Raw genomic sequence first — 19,825 nt, forward strand, 5'->3', positions numbered from 1 at the left:
GGTTAAACTTCAAACTTTGTCAGATGGCCCTTCCCCCAGCACATACATAAATTATGACCCTTTAACCTGAGAAATCCAGTCATTTTCTTCTTTGTGTTTATCTCTTCCTTTGCTAGAAATCATATTTTCCAGCTGGACTGGCCAGTGTTCTGCTAATTCTTGGGAACGTCTCGTCCTCTTGTTACACAGAAGTGTGGTGTTGGCTTACGGGCTGTCTTGCTCTTGCCGATGTGCCCGATCTGGTTCTGTTTGTACGTTGGCATGGAGACTTCGACTGCACGACAGTTGACTGTGGGGAGTCCAGGATGTGCCATTTTATGTATATTATAGTAATGTTACGTAATACTTGTTATGTCAAATTTGGTGATGCAAGATCAGTGAAGGTCATCCTGAGCTTTCAGCGATGTGGTGTCTTTGGCAGTCATTTCTAAATTTGCTGTGGGTTTTTGTTGTAGCGTTATGTGCATGTACTGCATGACTAGTTCCTGTGTTTCTTGTTTTCAAATCCCATTCCGCTGTCTTATTCCTAATCGTCTTCCTGTCTTTTCACATATGTTCTGTCAATAGAAGTAGTAAAAAAAACAAGAAGCAAAAATAACATCCTTATTCTCTCTGTGTACAAGGGACTAAAAATTGCTACAGGGTATTTCTATATTTTTAGAAGTCCACGGTTTGTTGATAGAACATCTAGTGTTAAGGCGTTGTAAAAAAAGGGCTGTGTTAATCCCTCTTTCTATTAAACTAACCTGAAAGTGCAGCAGGGCGTTTCTGCATTATTAGAGTTCACGCCTGGTTTCTGGAACTGTAAATTCATCAGTTCAAAGTAGTGTTTTGTGTTCATCTTGGAAATCAGTCACATTAAACTTTGTAACTGTTTATTCTTTGGCATCAGTTCCAATAACATGTGTTCCTGCAAAAACCTTCTTAAATTCACCCCCCCCAAAAAAGTCTGTCATTTTTAACTAAATCCGTATAAATGTCTTCTAATGAACACAGAGGAAGATATTTGGAAGAATGCTTCGCAGAACAGTTCTTGGTCACCATTGACAACCATAGTAGGACAATTTCAATGGTAGTTAAAAGTGCCCCAGAACTACATGCTTCAAAATATCTTCTTTAGGCTTCACTATGGTACCTTTTTGTTTCTGCGAAGTAAAGACCTTAGTGGGAAAGGTGAAGGTTAAAAGTTACGTAAACGGTTGCATTTGACTGCCATGTGTGTGCCTTTCGATACATGACTTGGATTGTTAGTCCACCATGTTTTGTTTTCTGTATTATGTTCTGTGTGTGTGAATGGAGAAAAGCTTGACATGTTTGCACTACAAAGCTTGTCCAAATTTCCCAAGGGGACGTTCCACAGGGAGAGCAACACATGCTACATCCTGTTCGTGTCACAGGGGCAAGAGACCCCTATCGAACACCCATCCCCCTACAAGCATGCCATTTCGCCAGGGTACCGCAAGTGAAGGCAAGGTCCTGTTGCATTTTATTGTTCATGCATTCCTGCAGCATGACTCTGGCATGCACATTTAAACCGCATGCCATCGAGCTGCTTGTTTCTGTCTCTAGAGACAGTGTTGCGTGCTGTGGCTATTCGATTCAAAATCCTACGTCCAAATTATAATAATAACATCTTTCTCAGTCGTGTAAAACTAACAAAATGCATCCTTTTTTAATAAAAATTTCCGTACGCACCAATATAATGATACTTTGTAATAGCAATACTTTATCTTCCTTCTTAAGACGGAAAGAAAACAAATAATTGATTCACACTTAGGTGTTGACCTAAACTGGCATGATGAATGAGACGCTGCCTAATTCACCTTATCCTGTAATCCTATTGAAAGCAGTGGCTCATTCGAGCTACTGGTCTCACATCCAGAAAACATCCACGCTTATCACGGCACAAAAGAGCAGGAAGAAGCCTTTGTATTTGTCTGTTTACACACAGTTTCCACATAGTTTTGTCCTCCACTGCCAAATCATACACGAAGGCATACAAGCTGTATTGAGTTTCAGAGAGTCCACAGTTCTTAAAAGATGGGGATGCTGGATTTTGAGTGCCCGGCCGTGTTGACTTAGACTAAACAAACAGGCTGCTGCATTGCTGGGTGAGGCCAACTTGGATTTTGTTGGGGGCTGACGGAAGAATTGTCTTTTCATATGAGAGATGAACCAGGGCTTTGTTTGTCGATAGGAAATGATGAGTGCTTAGGCCAAACCAAATACTTTTGAGTTATACACCTGCTGTGAATATTTTAGGCATCTTGTTGAGGTTTCATCATACGACGGGAGTGTATTTTTTTTGTTGAGAAAACTGAAACTGGTGTAAACATTGAATTGAACTAGAAGAACTTGATCATTGATTTTTTTTAATTCTATAAAATGTTTGTTTCTTCAACCTTAATATATAATACATCTGTTTACTTCTGTTACTGTCCCTGTCTTGCATAATAATGAAGTTTGGTTGCTCTATGAGGTGTCTCAAATACTGATTCCATATATTTTTTTGCTCTTAGAGCAGTGTTTAGTCTCATGTCTGTCTATTGTTCTGGATATAGTGTGTGGGCTGAGCTCTGGGGGATGAAATCAATGGTTATAATTGGAACCAGCTGATTATCCATGAACCCCATCCTGTTGAGCTTCAACAGTAGCCCTTATATCTAGCTAACCGAACTAGAGATCCCGCCTGAGGAGGCTGTGACCCCTCTTATAATGTCCAGCCCCGTCCCCACCCTGCCACCCACCCTCGCTCACACTCGCTGTCAATCTGCGATATTTCAGATTCCCACTTCCTGTCTGGCCCCCACACCACCCCTGTATAGGATAGTGGGGCTTTTTGTAGAAGTTTACGGCTTCTCAAAAAGCCCAAATGCGCTGCTTAAGTTTCAGCGGTGCCAGAACGCAGGCCAAGCCATACAAACAACTGCCCTTTCTAAAACCTCCAGACATGAATCTGTTGAGGGTAACCACTGGCTTGCTGACTCTGCTGTGTGCTGGTGAAGCCGGCCCGTCCGTGAGGCCTCATATCAAAGCAGTTTCTTAAGCTCAGAGCTTTACACTGCCTAAAAACCTCACGTCAATCTTTGTAACGGCTAGCGGTGTCCATGACCGTGTCACAGTCTGGCGGTCCACAGTCCCCCCGTGAGTTGTCTCCCCCTCCATCTCTCTCCATCTTTGTAGATTATTAGTTGGGGTGGGATTTGGCCGTGTGGTTGGTATTTTGGGCAGGGGCTTCTTGGTAAATAAACATGCGTCCTTGAGTGGAAAAAGCAGCAGGTTGAATGTCTGAGCCAGCGGACAAGAGGAGGTCAGGGGATTACGGCACGGTCTGGGAACGCCGCCTGCACGGGAGCAGTAGATGGATTCAAGTCAAGTCGACTGGCAGAATTTTGCAGAATTGGAGATTAGTGAATTGTCCGGTCTATATCTTCTAATATCTCTTTCAGAACCAAGTGAACTGCGTGTTTGATTTTACTTACAACTTTTCAATAATTAGGTCATGAATGGCCAACATGTGCAAGCACAACTATCCAGGATGTCATATTTCCTAAAACTTCCTCAAAGAAACCGGTTGCCTTATTCTCAGCTAACATCAAGTTTCTGCTTTTTAAGGAGAACTGAAATTAAGTCCCGGTACCAAAGGTACAGTTTGCTTCCTTTTAAAAAGCCGCCGAGTGTGTGTGTGTGTTTGCGGTTCCGAGCTATGAGCAGGACCACAGATAACCACAAGGACCTTCTAAAGGCTAATACCTCACCAGGGGCAGATAACGGAACAATAGCTGGGGGCGGTTTATCGTCTTCAGTGAACAGAATGGGTGGGGGCGGTATTGACACGCCAATGTCACTTGTTTCCCAGCGCCCTTTCCTAGCCATCACATTAAACTGATTTTGTGTTGGTTGACTTTTCGTCAAACAACTGAGATTTGGGTGGTGTCTAAAGGTTTGACTGTTGTATAGGTGAAAGGCTGTGGTTTTGTCTCATGCCTGGGTAACACGTTACACCCTCTTGCATCTTACAGGTGAGCAGCACGCTTTGTGGCCGGCCACAAGTGTGGCATTTTCACTGCAGGCAGCAAACCGTCTGTTTCTTGACTATTATACACGCTTGTGCTTAATAGTAATTCGAGAATAGGATAAAGCTAGAGTTTTATCATTGCAGTTTTGTTCAAACTTGCATGGTCAAAATAAAAAAAATGCTGTAATGGATTTCCTGTTATGCAATAGCAGAAGTAAACATCTTTACAGAACAGGAGGAGTGAGGGCGAGTATTATGAAAGTAACAAAGCCAATGCTCTGCTAATGGTTTCTAGGTTTGCATGTTTGTCTACTGTCTCTTTCACAGATTAAGCTTACAACATTAAGCTTTAAATGCACACCAACTTTCTGTAACTTCTCATTGCTAACATGTTTTTTCTTTTCCACAGTGGCCAGTGCCATGAAACTGAATCCACAGCAAGCTCCGTTGTATGTAAGTATATGTTTCATTCATTTATAATGCAGATCTCATTTCTCTTTAGGATTGTTCAGCGATTTATTCCATCCAGAATAAAAGTTTGTGCATTTTAATGATGTGTGTTTAAACACATACACGTGCATGTATCTAATTAAGAAACATATTATGTATCGTATATGTTTATAAATACACAAGAAATCGGCACAGTGCACATACATATATTATGTAAAAGCAAACTTTAATTTGGATGTCATTAATCTTTGAACTGCCCTATTTCTCTTATTTCATTTCCTGTCTTGTTAAATCTACGAGATTTTTTGACAAGACATTGAAGTTGTTTCAGACCTGTTCGCATACTTTTTGGCCTGTGTCAGCTTGTTCTTGTCTTTGGTCAGGGGGGATGGATGCTGGGTAATTATGTGTCTCTTTTGTGTATGTTACTCTTTAATTAGAATTGCTATAACACGAGAAGCCCACTTTTGTCACCAAAATGAATGATTGAGCCACCACCATATTTTCAGAACACGAGTTTACCATAAGCTGCTACGTGCGATTTATTCAGGTTGCGGGTGTCCACGTTAAACATAAACATGCTGCAACAGATGTGACGTCCTTGACAGTGGACGATCAAAATAGATATAAATGCGTGTGTCAAAGAGAAAACTTTACTGTTTATTATAACATTTATAAAAATGTCTTGAAGGCATATATTATGCAGATAAATTGCACAGAATAAACTTTAAAGACACAGAGCAGCACATATGGAGCGATGGTTCGCCATATTTGAAGCACACAGCTGTTCTTTGTTTTGACCTTGGTGCATTTGGCGTGTGTTTGTGTGTGCATAGGCCTGTGTGTGGTTACAGCTTTAGTCCTTCACTGGTGCACGTGTGGTTTTTTCCATGTTTAGCAGTTGCACACTGCAGGTGTCTGGCTTGATCAAGCATTGCAATGTTTCTTCTCATTTGAAAGTCACGCTTGAGTATTGACAAGTTTGGGTGTGCTATTTCCATCAGGGCTGCACAATGTTGAAGGAAAACGTGATGCCCGATGTCTTACAAAATAATGTGATGTGCAGTATGCGATGCAACGCAATTTACAATTAAAAAAATGATATAATTAACTTACATGGTTCATATTGCTTTGGGGAAAGGCAGCATCGTTTTCTCAGCCTCGCCAGTCTCTCCAATATCTGCATCAATGTAGAACTTCTTGAAATGTTTAGGATTCAGACCATTGCGATATGCATGTTTGCAATATTTTAATAATTTTTTTATATTTTACAGCCCTAATTTATTTTGGTAATACTGGCATGTTTACATTTTAAACCTAGACACTCCATTTGAAGCCCTCGTCCTGCAGTCCCTGACATGCACAAGGTCTGATGATGGTTCTATGATCAATGATTATAGCTGATGTGAGTTTTTTTTGCCGTAGCTATATTTTTAAAAGCTGCAGCTTGAATAAGATTCATGAACTAGCAGGTGCATACAGAGAAGATTACATTTATGGTTACTTTAAGAGCGGAGAAAATTGAATAAGGATTAGTTCGGCCTGTTTGCCAGATGACACGGGCTAATTTGCTCTTCCTAATTATAAACAGAGGAAAAGGTTTTGGGTTTCGAAAGCAGCATGGCTTGAAGTTTGTCTGCACAAAGCAATGGTCTAAAATTGTTCTGCTGAATTTGAGCCCAACGTGGAAGAGCACGGTGGTCGGCACACATGAGGCAGCTTGCTGAGAGTTTGTTGAAAGCACAGGGTGACAAGACCAGGCACTCCATCTTTGGCACGCTGACTTGCAAGATCCTGAAATGGAACAACAGACAACCGAAGTATCAACAATATTTCTTGAACCGTCATGACTCCTTTAGTTACCAAAAAGGCTTACTTAAAAATGGGACCAAAACTTAACTACACAAAAAGAATCTGAAAGTACACAAATTAGATTCTGTTTATTTTAAAATTCACCTGAAATGAGAATTCATTCATCATTTATCCCCCCTCATGTCATTTCAAACCTTTATGACTTCTGCACCGCAGAACACAAAAGAAGATATTTTGAAGAATATTAATAACCAGAACACATTGGTCCTCATTGACAAATCAATGCGACATTGCTGCAAATATCTTCTTTTGTGTTCCACAGAAGAATGAGTCATATACAGGTTTTAAACCACATAAGAGAGAACTATGATAAACTCCAATCTTTGGTTGAAAAGATTCAGCTTTAATCTAGATTTAAACTGGAAGACTGTGTCTGCCTCCCGGTCAGTACAAGGAAAAGCGTTTCCAAAGGAAAAGGATCTGCCACCGGCACTTGATTTTGAAATTCTAGGTATTACCAACTGACCTGCACCCTGAGAACGTACATTTAATAGGCAACCAGTGCAATGTTGATAGAACCGGTATAATATGCTCAAAGTTTTCAGTTCGTTTAAGAACTTAAGTTGCTGCGTTTTGAACTAGTTTGAGTTTTTGCAATAGGCCCACAGGACTGCCACCTAATAGTCCGTTACAATAATCTAGTCTTGACGTCATAAATGCATGAATTCGCTTCGCTGCATCTGAAAATGAAAGCATATGACGTAGTTTAGTTATATTCTAAAGATGGAAAACCTCTGTTTTACAGGTGTTTGCGACATGGCGTTGCGACATGGCGTTTTATTCTATAGTAATCTGTAATTTGAAAGCCATGTCATGAGAAAATCTATACTCGCTGGATATAAATGGGGTGAATGATCATGCTGCATATGAATGTCACAGGGAGTCTACGGGGTGGTCTTTGTTCACTTTGTTTATGCTTTTGCCTTTGGCACTTTTCCTGCTCTGCACCTGCTCTCCATATTGGGCTTCCGAGGTCTAAAAGTGTCCCACCACTGGCTTGCATCTTAGCTATTAAACTGAAAGATATTTACAACTAGGAGATGTTTCTGAAGCGCTCGCATGGCTTTTAATACATAGGAAGGGCTCAAGCTGTGTTACTGATGGAGTCTCATTCATAGCCTCTGACAAAGTGTTGGAAAGTCATGGCTTGGGTACCATTATTGGGGCGTAGAGCTCAGATTCCTACTCTTTTTGCACGTCGCTCAGATCAAAGGGGTCACCATAAATGCTTCTCATGCAATTTGTCAGTCATACGACCTGCCTATAAAAAGCTCTACCCGTACCCTGGGAAGCAACTGATTCAAAAACAGGCCTACTTGTGGCGATGCGGAATAAAGATTTCTAAAAGATGTAGTCCATTACACCTTTTTTCTGTTTGTCATGGTGAAGTCAGAAATGTTGTGTGGGTCAACTGGTTAAGGATGTTCCTAATTTTAAAACGAGTTAAAGGTCGAGTGTATGAAATTTAGCGACATCTAGTGGTTAATAGCGACCGCTGGCTCACTCAACCCCTCCTCCCTCCCTTTTGAAGGCCTACGGTGGGTGACACAAAAATAAGATGTCGTCACGATTTTGCGTCTTAGGCGCAGGAGATAGCATATTTACAAAACGCGCTTCCATGTAAGGGGACCTTCGGTGTATGCAGATAGAAATAGCTAATTTAATAAAAACACAACACTTCATTATGTATTGTCTTTATTATGTATATTATTCTGCTTTTATTTGAATAGATCCTCCAAATATTTACAAACTGGACCTTTAATATAATTAGTATAAGCCCCAGAAATATCAGTCTGTCTAAAGTTGACACCAGGAGTTACTCTCACGATGAACATTCGGCCACCATCAGCCAAAAAAAGCAGCTGACTGGCATTTGGCAAGGGCGGCGTGCGGCTTTCAGCGGCCCGGCCAATGAAAACAGCTTCCGCTGTGATGTCACGCTCCGAAAACCCTGCATGTCATGCGAAACTTTGCGGGCTAGCATAGTAGCTAGGTAAATACAGTGTGGGAAGGCCTAGTTTATTACTTTTGGTTTTAGATAGTGTAAACAGTTGTTCTACATAGATGGCCCTGTCAAACTCTCGGTATATAAGATTTTAGGGTTTCTGAAAGTTGCTTTGCCATTCTTTTTTTGTACGTCCTGTCTGTATCTCAGTCTTTCTCCATCTGTCTCTTGCTGTCTTGTTCACACACATCCTATAAATAAGTGAGGTAATTTAAGACAGAAGGAAGACTTTCTTGTGGTTATGCAATAGATAGAAAGACCAACAGGTTTATTTACATCTTGGTGTGAACTATCCACTTGACTTTGTATTTTTGTGTTTTGTATCTTCAGAGGATCTGCATTTAATTTATATCTATATTATAGCACACGCACACTTTGTGAGCTTTTACAGTCATGCAGTTATAATTATAGGGGTGGGGAAGGACTAATGACTGTTTATTCCAGCATTTCTTGATATGTATATATATAAGCTTCTGTCCTGTACCACTTGCTTTGTAGTGAAACACGAGTGTTTTTTTAATGGACAGGTGCTGATACCTTACGTTTGTGTTCATGGCGCACAATGATCCTCTAATGATGAGGTATAGGAGTTGATGACCCGTGTCGTGTAATTTTCGGCACCAATGAGGATTAAATGTCTCCTAAATATTATGCACAGCACCTTTTAAAAGAGGAAGATTTCCATACATCAAAACATGAAGGGAAAGGCCCCAGTATATTAAAATTTTCGACAAACTTTTTTTTAAATGTTGTACCTAATCGGTTCTCTCTCTCTCACTTGTTTAGGGCGAGTGTCTGCTGACGGTCCAGCTCTGTGAGGAAGAGTGTGTCGAGAACGAAGAGGATGTAGAGTTTTATCTTCTGTTTGCTGGCTCCACCCAACGGCACATTTCCAGCACTTTGAAAATCAGCCATGTCACGCTGCAAGCCGTGTGTCCAGGTCAGCGGTCACAACGCAAACGTGCACACACACAAACACGAAATCTTGTATATTTCATCGGTTGCTGTTAATTGTTAGCTGCTTCCCGGTAACGGATGCTTATTAACTGCAAAGATCGACTTTACATTCCAGTCATGCCAGGCCTTGTCCACATATTGCTTGGCACATCGTTCTTGCCCAATTATTTATGCACAAAATTGTTCCGGTTACCACAGATCAGCCTCTGTTTGGCTGGACTCTGGGGTTTGAGCTCTTCTAAATGTCCCAGTGCCGCGTGTTTTCGGAGGTTTATATATGCTCACACTTCTGTTACTAAACTGCATGCGTTGTAGCTCCTAATGAACACATTCTTGCTTAATGTGTTAATAAGTGAGGGAAAATTTTGCATGGATATGAAATATTTGCTAAAGCAAACATCCCTGTTACTATAGTTTATGCTTGGGTGTTAAACTTTGGTGATCCCACATATTTTTGTGCTATGGACAAAAATAAACAAATGTGGGACTTGATGAAATAAAAACTCTGAAGATTTATTTTCAAGGCTTGAACTTTTGTATACTTTCTGGTCTTTGCTTTAAAACCCTAAAACACAATAGCCCTCTCATCTGCCATTTATTCAGGATATGAAAAAGCGAATACATTTTACCCGTGGCCCCATAAAGTCCCACACAGGGCCGCTGTGGATGTAATGTTATGGAATCCTTCACAGACGTTTGGCACCGGTTTTGTAATCACTACTTCAGCTGAACACTTAAAGGCTTTTCAGCATTGCATTAAGAGCATATGAAGAATGGTCTGCTATCATCTGCCTCAGGTGCACCGCTGTTGGCCTGCCAGGGCACACATTTAGCCTCCTCTCTCTCTGCTGGAGGTCCACTCTGCTTTGATTTATTTCATAACATTCAGTTGTTAAGACGTACTTATCTGAAAAAATGGTAAACCCAGATGGATGTCTTGCTGAGATGTTATGGTCAAACAAAGGGAGCGTGGATGTGAATCCACATCTTTTGTTTTGCAGAAATCACACCTAGACACATGTTTTTAGCATTGACGTCTCATGACAGTAGTGAAACAAGACAGACCTCCCTCTTAGTTATTGAAATAAACGTTGTTAATTCAAGAACGTTTCTGGGTAGTTCTATTCATCTATACATGACAGAGAGTTTCTTTTTAAACTCTGAATGTGCGGCTGCCAAAGGTTATTTATAATGCGAGATCTATTGTTTTAAGTGTGAAGCTGTTTCAAAGAACTGCCTGTTTGATATCAGAAAACTGACCATTAAAAAGTTAATATTTATGTTGTAATTGATTTATTGTTAATAAAGGCTTGCTTGTTTTTTTTGTGAATGCTCCCTTATACAAAAAGGGATATTGGTGGGTGGTAAAATAGCGCCGACATTTTAGGAATAGCTTAAAGGTGCTACGAGTAAAAACTATTGTTAACAATAAACAAAATATGTTAATAATCAAGTATAAAAACCCTTTCCTCAGTTACCCTAATTTAACAGTAAGCTGTTTCATAATGATTTATATTGTTATATATAATCATACGGTACAGTTTCACTTGACAAAAAATAAGTGTGTTACATGTTGTGAAGCAAAAGTTACCTATTGCTGCTTTTAAGATTTTGTTTCACAACATATATATATATATATATTGTACTTAAAGTTTGCAAGCACACTAAATACTACATACCCCTATCCTACAGCTCATGATTGCAGCGAAACCGTGCGGGTCACGCTGTGCCAGGCTCGGCCAGGGGGCTCGGTTGATCCCGTGGCTGAGGAACGCTTCCAGTTCGTACAGGACCTGGCTTTGGATATGGCCCAGTTTCTGGTAAACACGGCTGGGAAGAGCGAGGGGGCGTTACTTCTGGACGAGTGTCAGATACCCCTGATGGAGTGCGAGAGGTTGGACGATACTTTAGCCCTTGCCCTTAAGCATCTGCCCTTACCGCCTGGCTGGAGCGTCATGGGCACAGACTTTCCCATAGAAACTAGTTTGGGAATGGGTGAGTAGGCTTCATATTTTGCAATACGAATGCTGTGTTTTTTGCATTTTTATTTTTTCTGGTTTAGAAAGGAGACTTGTCCCCAAGGTCTATGGGTCACTTTGTTTCTGTACTCGTACAGTAAAGTTAAATCGCACACCGTGGGCTTTGTGTCTTCAGCACAAGGCCTTTAGCATTGTTATGTGGGTTGGTCCATTCTAACCTTGTTTTCCTCCTCCTTGTTGTCCTTTCAGGCCAGGAACGCTATTTTAGATAATCTTAAAGCAAACATTCCCGCCCTTAAAAAATTCACTTTTTGGCACCAACCATTTTTACTCAGACTCTTAAATTGGCCCTCGGAGTCATTTTATAGTTGACAGCAGATGCCTGTGATAAATAGCATGAACGCTTGTTCTCACCGACTCGGGATTTTTGATTTAGCAAGGTTCTTTTTAAGAGTTTTACTTGTGGCCTGGGGGTTAGAGTGTTGGGCTTGTGATCAGAAGGTTGCTGGTTCAAATCTCAGTGCCAGCCTTGAGCAAGGCACCTTACCCCTGATTGCTCTGCAGTAATGTGTCACTGTAAAAAACTACTTGTATAAAAAAACTACTCGCTTTGAAAAAACTACTCGCTTTGGATAAAAGCGTCAGCCAAATTAGTAAATGTAAATATACATAAACAGTGTGTACAGTATATAAATAGAGTTCTTATTGGATGGAGCAAAACTTGGAGGATGTGCATAACGATACAATCATTGTGGCCATTTCGTTGCCTGGTAAGCAGACAGGAAGTTAAACTAATGTTCTGTGAAGTGAAATAATCATAATTAACCTAAGCAAATTATGACCATGGCGGAAGTCTATGCATGGCCACATCCTCCCCAGCTTCCATCCGCTGGACAGATATACAAGCTTGTGTATGTTAAGTGTGCTTGAGAGTGTGCGTTGATCCGGCCGAGCTGCCACTTTGAGGAGAACCACAGCACAGCAAGAATCATTCATCAGAGCAGCTGATGCGACAGAAGAATGGGCCACGTGTCCTATTTCCGGCTGTCATGTGACCTTTGATTGTCTTTTAAGCTAAATGTGCCATCCAGGTCCATGCAGGAGGACCGTTAGTTGCGCAGGCGTGGCATGACCTGCACCATGAGCAGTGGGAGATAAGAGCTAACAAAGGCTAAACAGGCATTGACATCATAATAAGCACAAACGTATCTCACATAAACAGCCTTGGTTTTAAATAACTCGTTCAGTAGAGCATCTAAAAGCTTTGTTCTCTTCTCATGCCGAGTTCAGCATACCGAAATAACTCTGAGATCACAATAGCGAGTTTTATCTGCTACCTGAGCACATGTTGGTAGCGTTTTGTTTTTCCTGCAGATTATGATCAATTTACAGTAGACCTTTTTAGAATTACATTCCAAAGCTTTTCTGTATATTTTCAGTGTTTGATATGTTGAAATGGTTTGAAAGTGATTATGGCTCTTTAAAAGAGTGACCAGATCTTGTGTTTCAGTAACACTGAATTCCTAGCTGACCTTTTTTTCTTTCGGGAAGGCCTCGCTATGTAATGAGTCCGGCATTTGTTGCAGCTGGCGCTGCGCTCCCGGACCAACCCTGAAACCGGAGCAGCCCGCGGGCATCTTGCCCAGTGCATCAGTTGGCATTTGCTGGCAACAGTCTCGGCTAAGTGAAATTAAACACAGGGCATTAAATAAAAAAAGTGAACTTATTAAGACGCTTTCCACTGCATGAATTTCCAAGACACGACGGAAGATTCCAGCTGGGAATATGCTGGTATTCAGATACGTGGCATGCATTGAAAAACGGTGGAAAAGGTGATGTACCAGTGGTATCTCCTTTATAGTAACTATATAAACTACCTTTATATAACAAATCAATAATTGAAACATTTTGATATTGTGACAATCCTAATGTGTTATACATCTTTAGTGTATAGATGTAAATGAATGTATCAAAGGTCAAATTTGGTTACTTGTCACACCACCCTTTTCAATGCAGTGTCTTGTCTGTGTTTGAAATCCTGCCTGTTGTGTCTCTAAGCATCTGGCTTTTTAGTGATCCCGATCTGCTGTCCCATGCTGTGCCAGGTTACACCCCACCACAGTTCACTTTTTTTCCTTCTCGCTCCGGGCTTCAAATTGGTTGTCAGGTCCTCAGTGGGCCGATAAAACGAGGGCAGTCTCATTCTCAGCCTCTCATTAACCAGCAAGAACAATCCTGCCTCTGTCTCTGTTGCTTTCACAGGGCGCCTCATTCAAGCTTCCAGAACTTTCTAAAACAGCACGCCGTAATCGCTGATATTTGCGATAAATGCGTTCGAATATGTTTGCGTCGGTAGCTTTTCTGTCCTCATTGTAAATTATTTACTAAAATTATATTTACACAAGGTTGTCTCGATGTTCTTTTGACAGAGGTTCAGAGAATTTGGGGGCTGGTATAGTTGGAATGGCTCCCTGTTATTGGTCCTTGAGTTGCAGGGGTTGGGAATTTATCTCTGAAGTCCCTATGGAGCAGTGAGTGTGGCACTTTTCCGAAGCAGCATATCATCATAGCTCATGGAGAGTTTTTAAAAACCCTTCTGTATTAGGGAAGGAGGTTGTTTAGAGCATAACAAATGATGAATTTGACTTCAGAGGTTTAACTATATTCCGTTTTCTTCTATAGTACCTGGACCACAAGACACACTCTTGCACTTTGCTGCGAAACGCGGGCTGCGCAAGGTAGCGATCTTTCTTCTCCAGCAACCCGGGGGAAGAGAGGCCCTCCGACTCGCCAACAAACAGGGTCGTACGCCGGCCAGGGTCGCCCAGAAGAGAGGCCACAAACAACTCCAAAAACTGCTCACAGAGTAAGTGGCACACATCCACAATGCAAACAAACACACGTTTACAATGACATTCTTAAACATAACATCATAAACATTTATTGTCTCCTTGATGCTTATGGTCACTGTTTCAAATATTTAAATTTTAACTTCTTACAAGATTAATGCCGTCAGGTGGATGGTTGTAAAAACAGACTTTCCCAAACATAACACTGTGATGGGCGTTCTGACCTTTGAAATCTCCAATTTGATAAGAAAAAAGCACAAGGACGCACCATATGGCTGTGAGCTGTTTGTAAACACTTAAAGCCACAATAGCTTTTCCAATCTTAATTTAAAAGCGAGCATTCATGATCTGCAAAACCAGTTTCAAAGCAAAGTCCCGACGTAAGATTTGCTCTGCAAAATGGCTCTACCTTTGTCTCCGTTTGTGTTGTTGACCATTATCAGCTTTTTCCAGCTCTCATAGTCTGTCATAGACAGTAGCAGAACCTTTTTTATGAGGTGGCTGATTTGTTTGAATTTGTAAGATGTAAATCATACAAAATAAACTATTATTATAAACAAAAATTGAAGCTGCACTCCTAAACCTAACTAAATCATACTAAATAAGATTGTACGAATTCATACGAATTGGCCATCTCGTAAAATAGTTATGAGTTACGAAGTGAGTTTGTTGCAGTGTGTACCTGGCTTTAATTCAGCATTTCCATGTTTTAAACCAGAACAGATCTTAACCAAATGATTGAACTGCTCGAAATCATTTTTATTGATATTAGTAATACAATGAACTTTGTAATTTTGCAATTTTTACATAATTTTTACAAAAGTATTAAAGAGTAACTATTACAATGTCCTTAAAATAAAATTTCATGGAGTGTTTAATGTTGCTGTGAATGTAAGCAGTCTGCCAAGTTGTATAGCTGAAAGTGAACAAATAACAAAGTACCGGTAATTGGGTAATTGTTTGCGACACTACGCGGTAGACAAATAACAGCAGACTAGACCTTCTGACCAATCAGATCAGGGCTGACAGAAAGGAGTGGATTAGTCAGATAAATCACTGAACAAATTATTTAAGAATCAGTCAAGAAGTGAGGTAACAATAACTGCCTATTATTAAAAAAGAAAGCGTTTTTACAAACTGTATCTACGTGAAATAGTTGTTGGACACTCCATTAACCATAGTAGGACCAAAAAAAACCAAATAATTTACTCTTTAAACTTGAAATGATCAATTACTTACTTTTCAGTTGTTACACAAACATTTTAACACTAACTTCTCAGATTATTCTTAAGTGTATTTTCATACAAACAGCGAACTCTGCGTTTGGAAAGTTCAGATAAGTAATGACAGTCTGGGAACTGTTTCCTGTTGCCTGTCACCCAGAATGATGTCCGGTGGGTCACTGGCTGCCCTGCTTTGGGTAAGTCAGTGTCATGTGATAGATGAAGGAGGGATCAGGGAGACACCAGGGTTACAAAAAATGCAACGGTTCTGTTCGAGAAGGCCTTTAAGTGCTCTGGTTTAGTGGCTCATTGAAAGCGAGTTAACTGAACCGCAGCTCACCCTTACACATTCCCGTAAAACCTTCAATTCCGTTGGATCCGACCTACTTTGTGCTTTTGTGTGTGTGTGTGTGTGTGTGTGTTTGTTTGCATTATAATTTATGGTCCAAGTCCCGATCTTTATTATTGGGTGGTTTTGTAACACCGTAATTTTATAAAATGTTTATTTTTGATATGTAAATGATCTATTGTAATGTGTTAAAGCTGGTTACAAAGATTTGTGACTCCATACAGGCAATGTGATAAAATGTATATTATAACACATATACATGCTTTTTAGAAAATTACTGCTTTATTGCATGTCTCTATGTAGCACTCTTGCTTAAATTTGTTTGAAAAATAATAAGTTGATCAGCTCTCCAGTATTTAAGAGTCTGTCTTTTTATCACATTTGCCTGCAAGCTTCTCCTTTTTACTCTTCACTCTTTAGTTTCCTCTTAGTGATGTCACAGGGTTGCTATGGATACCTTAGATACAGAGCAGTTGAAAACATCACAGGGGACAATCTCTGAGCCACCCGCCTATATACATGCACACAACACACATTTTCCTTTATGAAAGCTTTGTGGGTTTTTACTTTTGAGATGAGCTGACCTGATTTGCAAAAAGGAAGCGCTAAGGTAAGTATAACTATAGTGTTTTTGACACTTGGAATGCCATAATAAAACCAAGGTATATATATCAAAATACTGTGGTATTAGTATCAGTTATGATCACTGTACAAATGTAGTACTTTTGCTTTAAATGAAATCATGCTTCATTTAATAATCCCCTTGCGAGGAAGAGGAAGCAGAACCCATTTTACACTCATTGAAAGTGAGTATATTTATTTAATTGTTCTGTCTGAAGGAACAATGAAATTCTTGTTCTCTGAGCTCATCGCATGTCACGGATGTAAACCTGTTTTAAGATCAGCCGAGTTGTTTATTGAATGAACAAGTGTTTTTTTCACGCTCCGTATTCTCTTTGTACAATGGGACAACACGGATCAGGATTTGGTAATACTTCACGTCCTCTGTAGGTGTGTGCTGGGTGTGGCCATGCTGATTCAGTGCCTCAAGACTGGGCGTTCTCAAGTTTGCTATGTTTGTGTTTGGCAGGGTTGAGAACTTGCCAGAGCTGGAGACGAAAACGTCCAAGTGGTGTTACCCAGGAGGGAGAGTGCTGCTACACCACCCGAAGTTAAACACTTACACCCTAACGCTGGAGGATGTGCCAAGTAGTCCTCCGCCTAACCTTCGGCATGATGTGCAGGAGCTCCAACATCTTATTCGGTCACATAAGAAGGTGAGTCACTGCTGCGTGTTTGGGTGTCTGTGGGAGTTGGTTTGTCTATGGCTGCTGTTTTTATTCTCCAAGTTCACCCAAAAAATACTATTTGTCACCCAAAATAATTTTTGTCTCCAAAAATATTGTTTTGTGATTTATGCGCTCATGGTATTCAAAGCTTTTATTGAGTTACTTCTGTTGAACTCAAAGAAATAAGCAAGATGTTATTTGCATACAATAAAATTAGTGACCATAACTGTCTGTGGTTTCTGTTTTTATTGTATGAAAAAGCAAAACTTTTATGCTAATTGTCTCCATTAGTATTCCAGAAAGTTGTTATTGGGTTTGGAACAACATGAGGATGAGTAAATGAGGACAGTGTTTTCGTTATTGGATAAACCCCAATGACACTTCCAGTTTTGTGTGATCAGCGGGAATGTTTGCTTTTGAGCTAAGACTCTGCAGGAGGTCGCTATCTGTGACTACAGGAAGTGACTAAGAGCAGATCACAGACGATTTCTTCTCTCTCTCGCTCCCTCTGTACACACACCCTTGTTCGCTCGCTCTGGGTGAATGTTAAATGTCAGTTTTAATGAGGGCTATATGAGGCACGCTGCTTTATTTAATAGCCATGTTTGATCTTTGTTTATTCAGGAAGATTCTCCGGTACAGCCTAAGCCTGCGCTGCTGATTCTTGACAGAGATTCAAGTCGAAGGACAGAGACTGTGGACTGCTTCAACTCGCTAGACTCTGAACATCAAGATCCTAATGCAGAAGAAGAAACTTGCAAAGTGCTTCTGAACAATCTGACGGATGGACTGTGCCCTTTTCACAATGGCACCGGAGATCATGGCCAATCACGGGACAAGGTGGTGGAACCTGACACACCAGCTGTAGGGGATACCGGGAAGGTGTCAGATAAGTGTACAGAGTGGCGGGCAGAAGCTGATTCTGTGGGTTTCAGTGCCCCTTCCTGTGGAAACCAGGGAGAGGAAGCTGATACAGAGCTCGGAGTAATCAGTGCCAAGCAGGGGTTTGATAAAGGGAACCAAGAGCCCGAAGCTTACCAGAGGAGTTCAGAGACCGACTCTAGCACACAATCTGGCAACCTTGAGTCCTTAGACATGGGACACGCACAGTCTCAGGATCACAGTTCCCTACCTACGGAAACTAGTCAGTCCTTACAAAGAGAGGAGGGGAGTTTTGATGTTAGTTGGAGAGGGGACTTACCAAAGGAAAAGGAAGGGGAGACAAACAGCAGCAGCCAGGAAACCGTCTCAAACTCTTTAGTACTTTCTTCCCATGATCCAGAGGAAAACGGTCAGCGTAACAACAAGTTCGATCCTAAACTGGCTGCCGAGGGATCTTCGGAAAACGGTGAACCTACCTTAATCTCAATTCGGGTATTTTCTGACTTTAACTCATTGGTTCAAAACAATAAAAGTGATGTTGCCGATCCATTGGATTGCCCAGAGACAGGAAATCTGAGCGAACACACCAAAGGCAACACTGACTCAGTTTCTGGTTTGGTCGGGGATGACGTTGGCATAAAGCAGAACTCTGGATTTAGCATTTCAGAAGTTGATTCTTCCGAGGCAATCAGTCTACGGCCAAACATGGCGCCAGGACCTACTCACAAGGGTCGGCCGGGACTTACGCCTGTTCCTGAGACTTTATCTCTTGAAGGACCATCTGAGGAGCAGTCGGAAACCACTCACGCATCATCTTCAGAAACAAAATCAGAATGTCCGGAGACGTTATTGAACAACTTGGAATGTGAAATCAAATCAAAAGCAGCGGGATCTGATAGCATCGCTAAGGAAGCATTCCTGTCTGAAGAAATTAAAGAAGTAACTGCGGAAGAAAGACCAAAATATCTTGAAGAGCTCATTGCATCCATTTTAAAATCAGTTATGGACGATGTCGCCGTCGAGTTGGATAAGCAATCTGAACACTATGATAAAGCTAGCCATCTCCCCGTTGACTCTGAAGCCTTTATCACAACTGATATTCAACAGGGTGTGTCCACAGTATTGTCCACAGAACCTTCTGACGAAATAATAGGGACGACCATAAGAAATAAAGAGAAATTGAAAACAAATGTTGAGCTGGACTCTTTGTCAAAAGAGTTTGAACAGATTCTAAAGGAGCCTTCTGGAGATGACACCAATAGAAATGAGATTCATGAGCTGTCAGTAACATGTCCTGAACTTTCTGCATTGAATATTGAACAAGAAGAAATGAAGATACATCAGGAGGAACTTCTACAGGAAAAGGAAATGGACTCCACTTCACAGGAAACAATCAGCGATCTTCCTGATCGCTTCGGAACGGCAAACATCAGTGACGCCGAATGCAAGGCACACATCCAGAGTCCAGATCCTTCACTGGGCGTGAAAACACTATCAGATCTAACTGTTGGTTTGAATGACCTAGTTCAAGTTTTAATGGAAAGCACACACAACCAACCTTCCCAAACCGACAGGGTAGAGATCTCTGATGTGACCTCTGATGGATGCATCGACTTAGCCACCATTTCAAATGAGTCTGCTGTCACTGAAGACTGTGTGGATTCTTCTACGGATGCTGTAATAACAGCTGAGCTGACTTCCCCTTTGGATATTATTAGTGAATTACATCAGGATTTGGAACACACTTCCTCAGTGGATACACAAAATAGTTTGTCTACAGAACCACAAATTTCAGATACGACCCAGAGCGTGAGTGGATTACATCAAGATCATATTAAGTGTTTAATGGAGCAGAATAAAACTGTGGAGCAGCATGCAGAGGAACCGTATGCAATGGCAGGTAAGGCATATCTGGTTCCATTTCATCTTTTACTGGCTTGGACCATTTTCTG

General features: G+C 40.9%; 1 protein-coding gene across 4 annotated transcripts in view; it reads left to right on the plus strand.

Moving 5' to 3' along the window:
- Positions 1-19,825, plus strand: part of akap13 (A-kinase anchoring protein 13) — a 67,544-nt gene that overhangs the window by 7,550 nt on the left and 40,169 nt on the right. For all 4 annotated transcript variants that reach the window (XM_079450525.1, XM_079450526.1, XM_079450527.1 and 1 more), the window contains exons 2-7: positions 4,428-4,471; positions 9,132-9,285; positions 10,995-11,297; positions 13,964-14,147; positions 16,793-16,979; positions 17,616-19,773. In XM_079450525.1, the coding sequence (XP_079306651.1) occupies positions 4,439-4,471; positions 9,132-9,285; positions 10,995-11,297; positions 13,964-14,147; positions 16,793-16,979; positions 17,616-19,773 (3,019 nt within the window). In that variant the 5' untranslated portion in view covers positions 4,428-4,438. The remainder of the gene's footprint in view (positions 1-4,427; positions 4,472-9,131; positions 9,286-10,994; positions 11,298-13,963; positions 14,148-16,792; positions 16,980-17,615; positions 19,774-19,825) is intronic.

This window comes from Barbatula barbatula (assembly GCF_947034865.1).
Source record: "Barbatula barbatula genome assembly, chromosome: 25".
Classification (NCBI taxonomy): domain Eukaryota; kingdom Metazoa; phylum Chordata; class Actinopteri; order Cypriniformes; family Nemacheilidae; genus Barbatula; species Barbatula barbatula.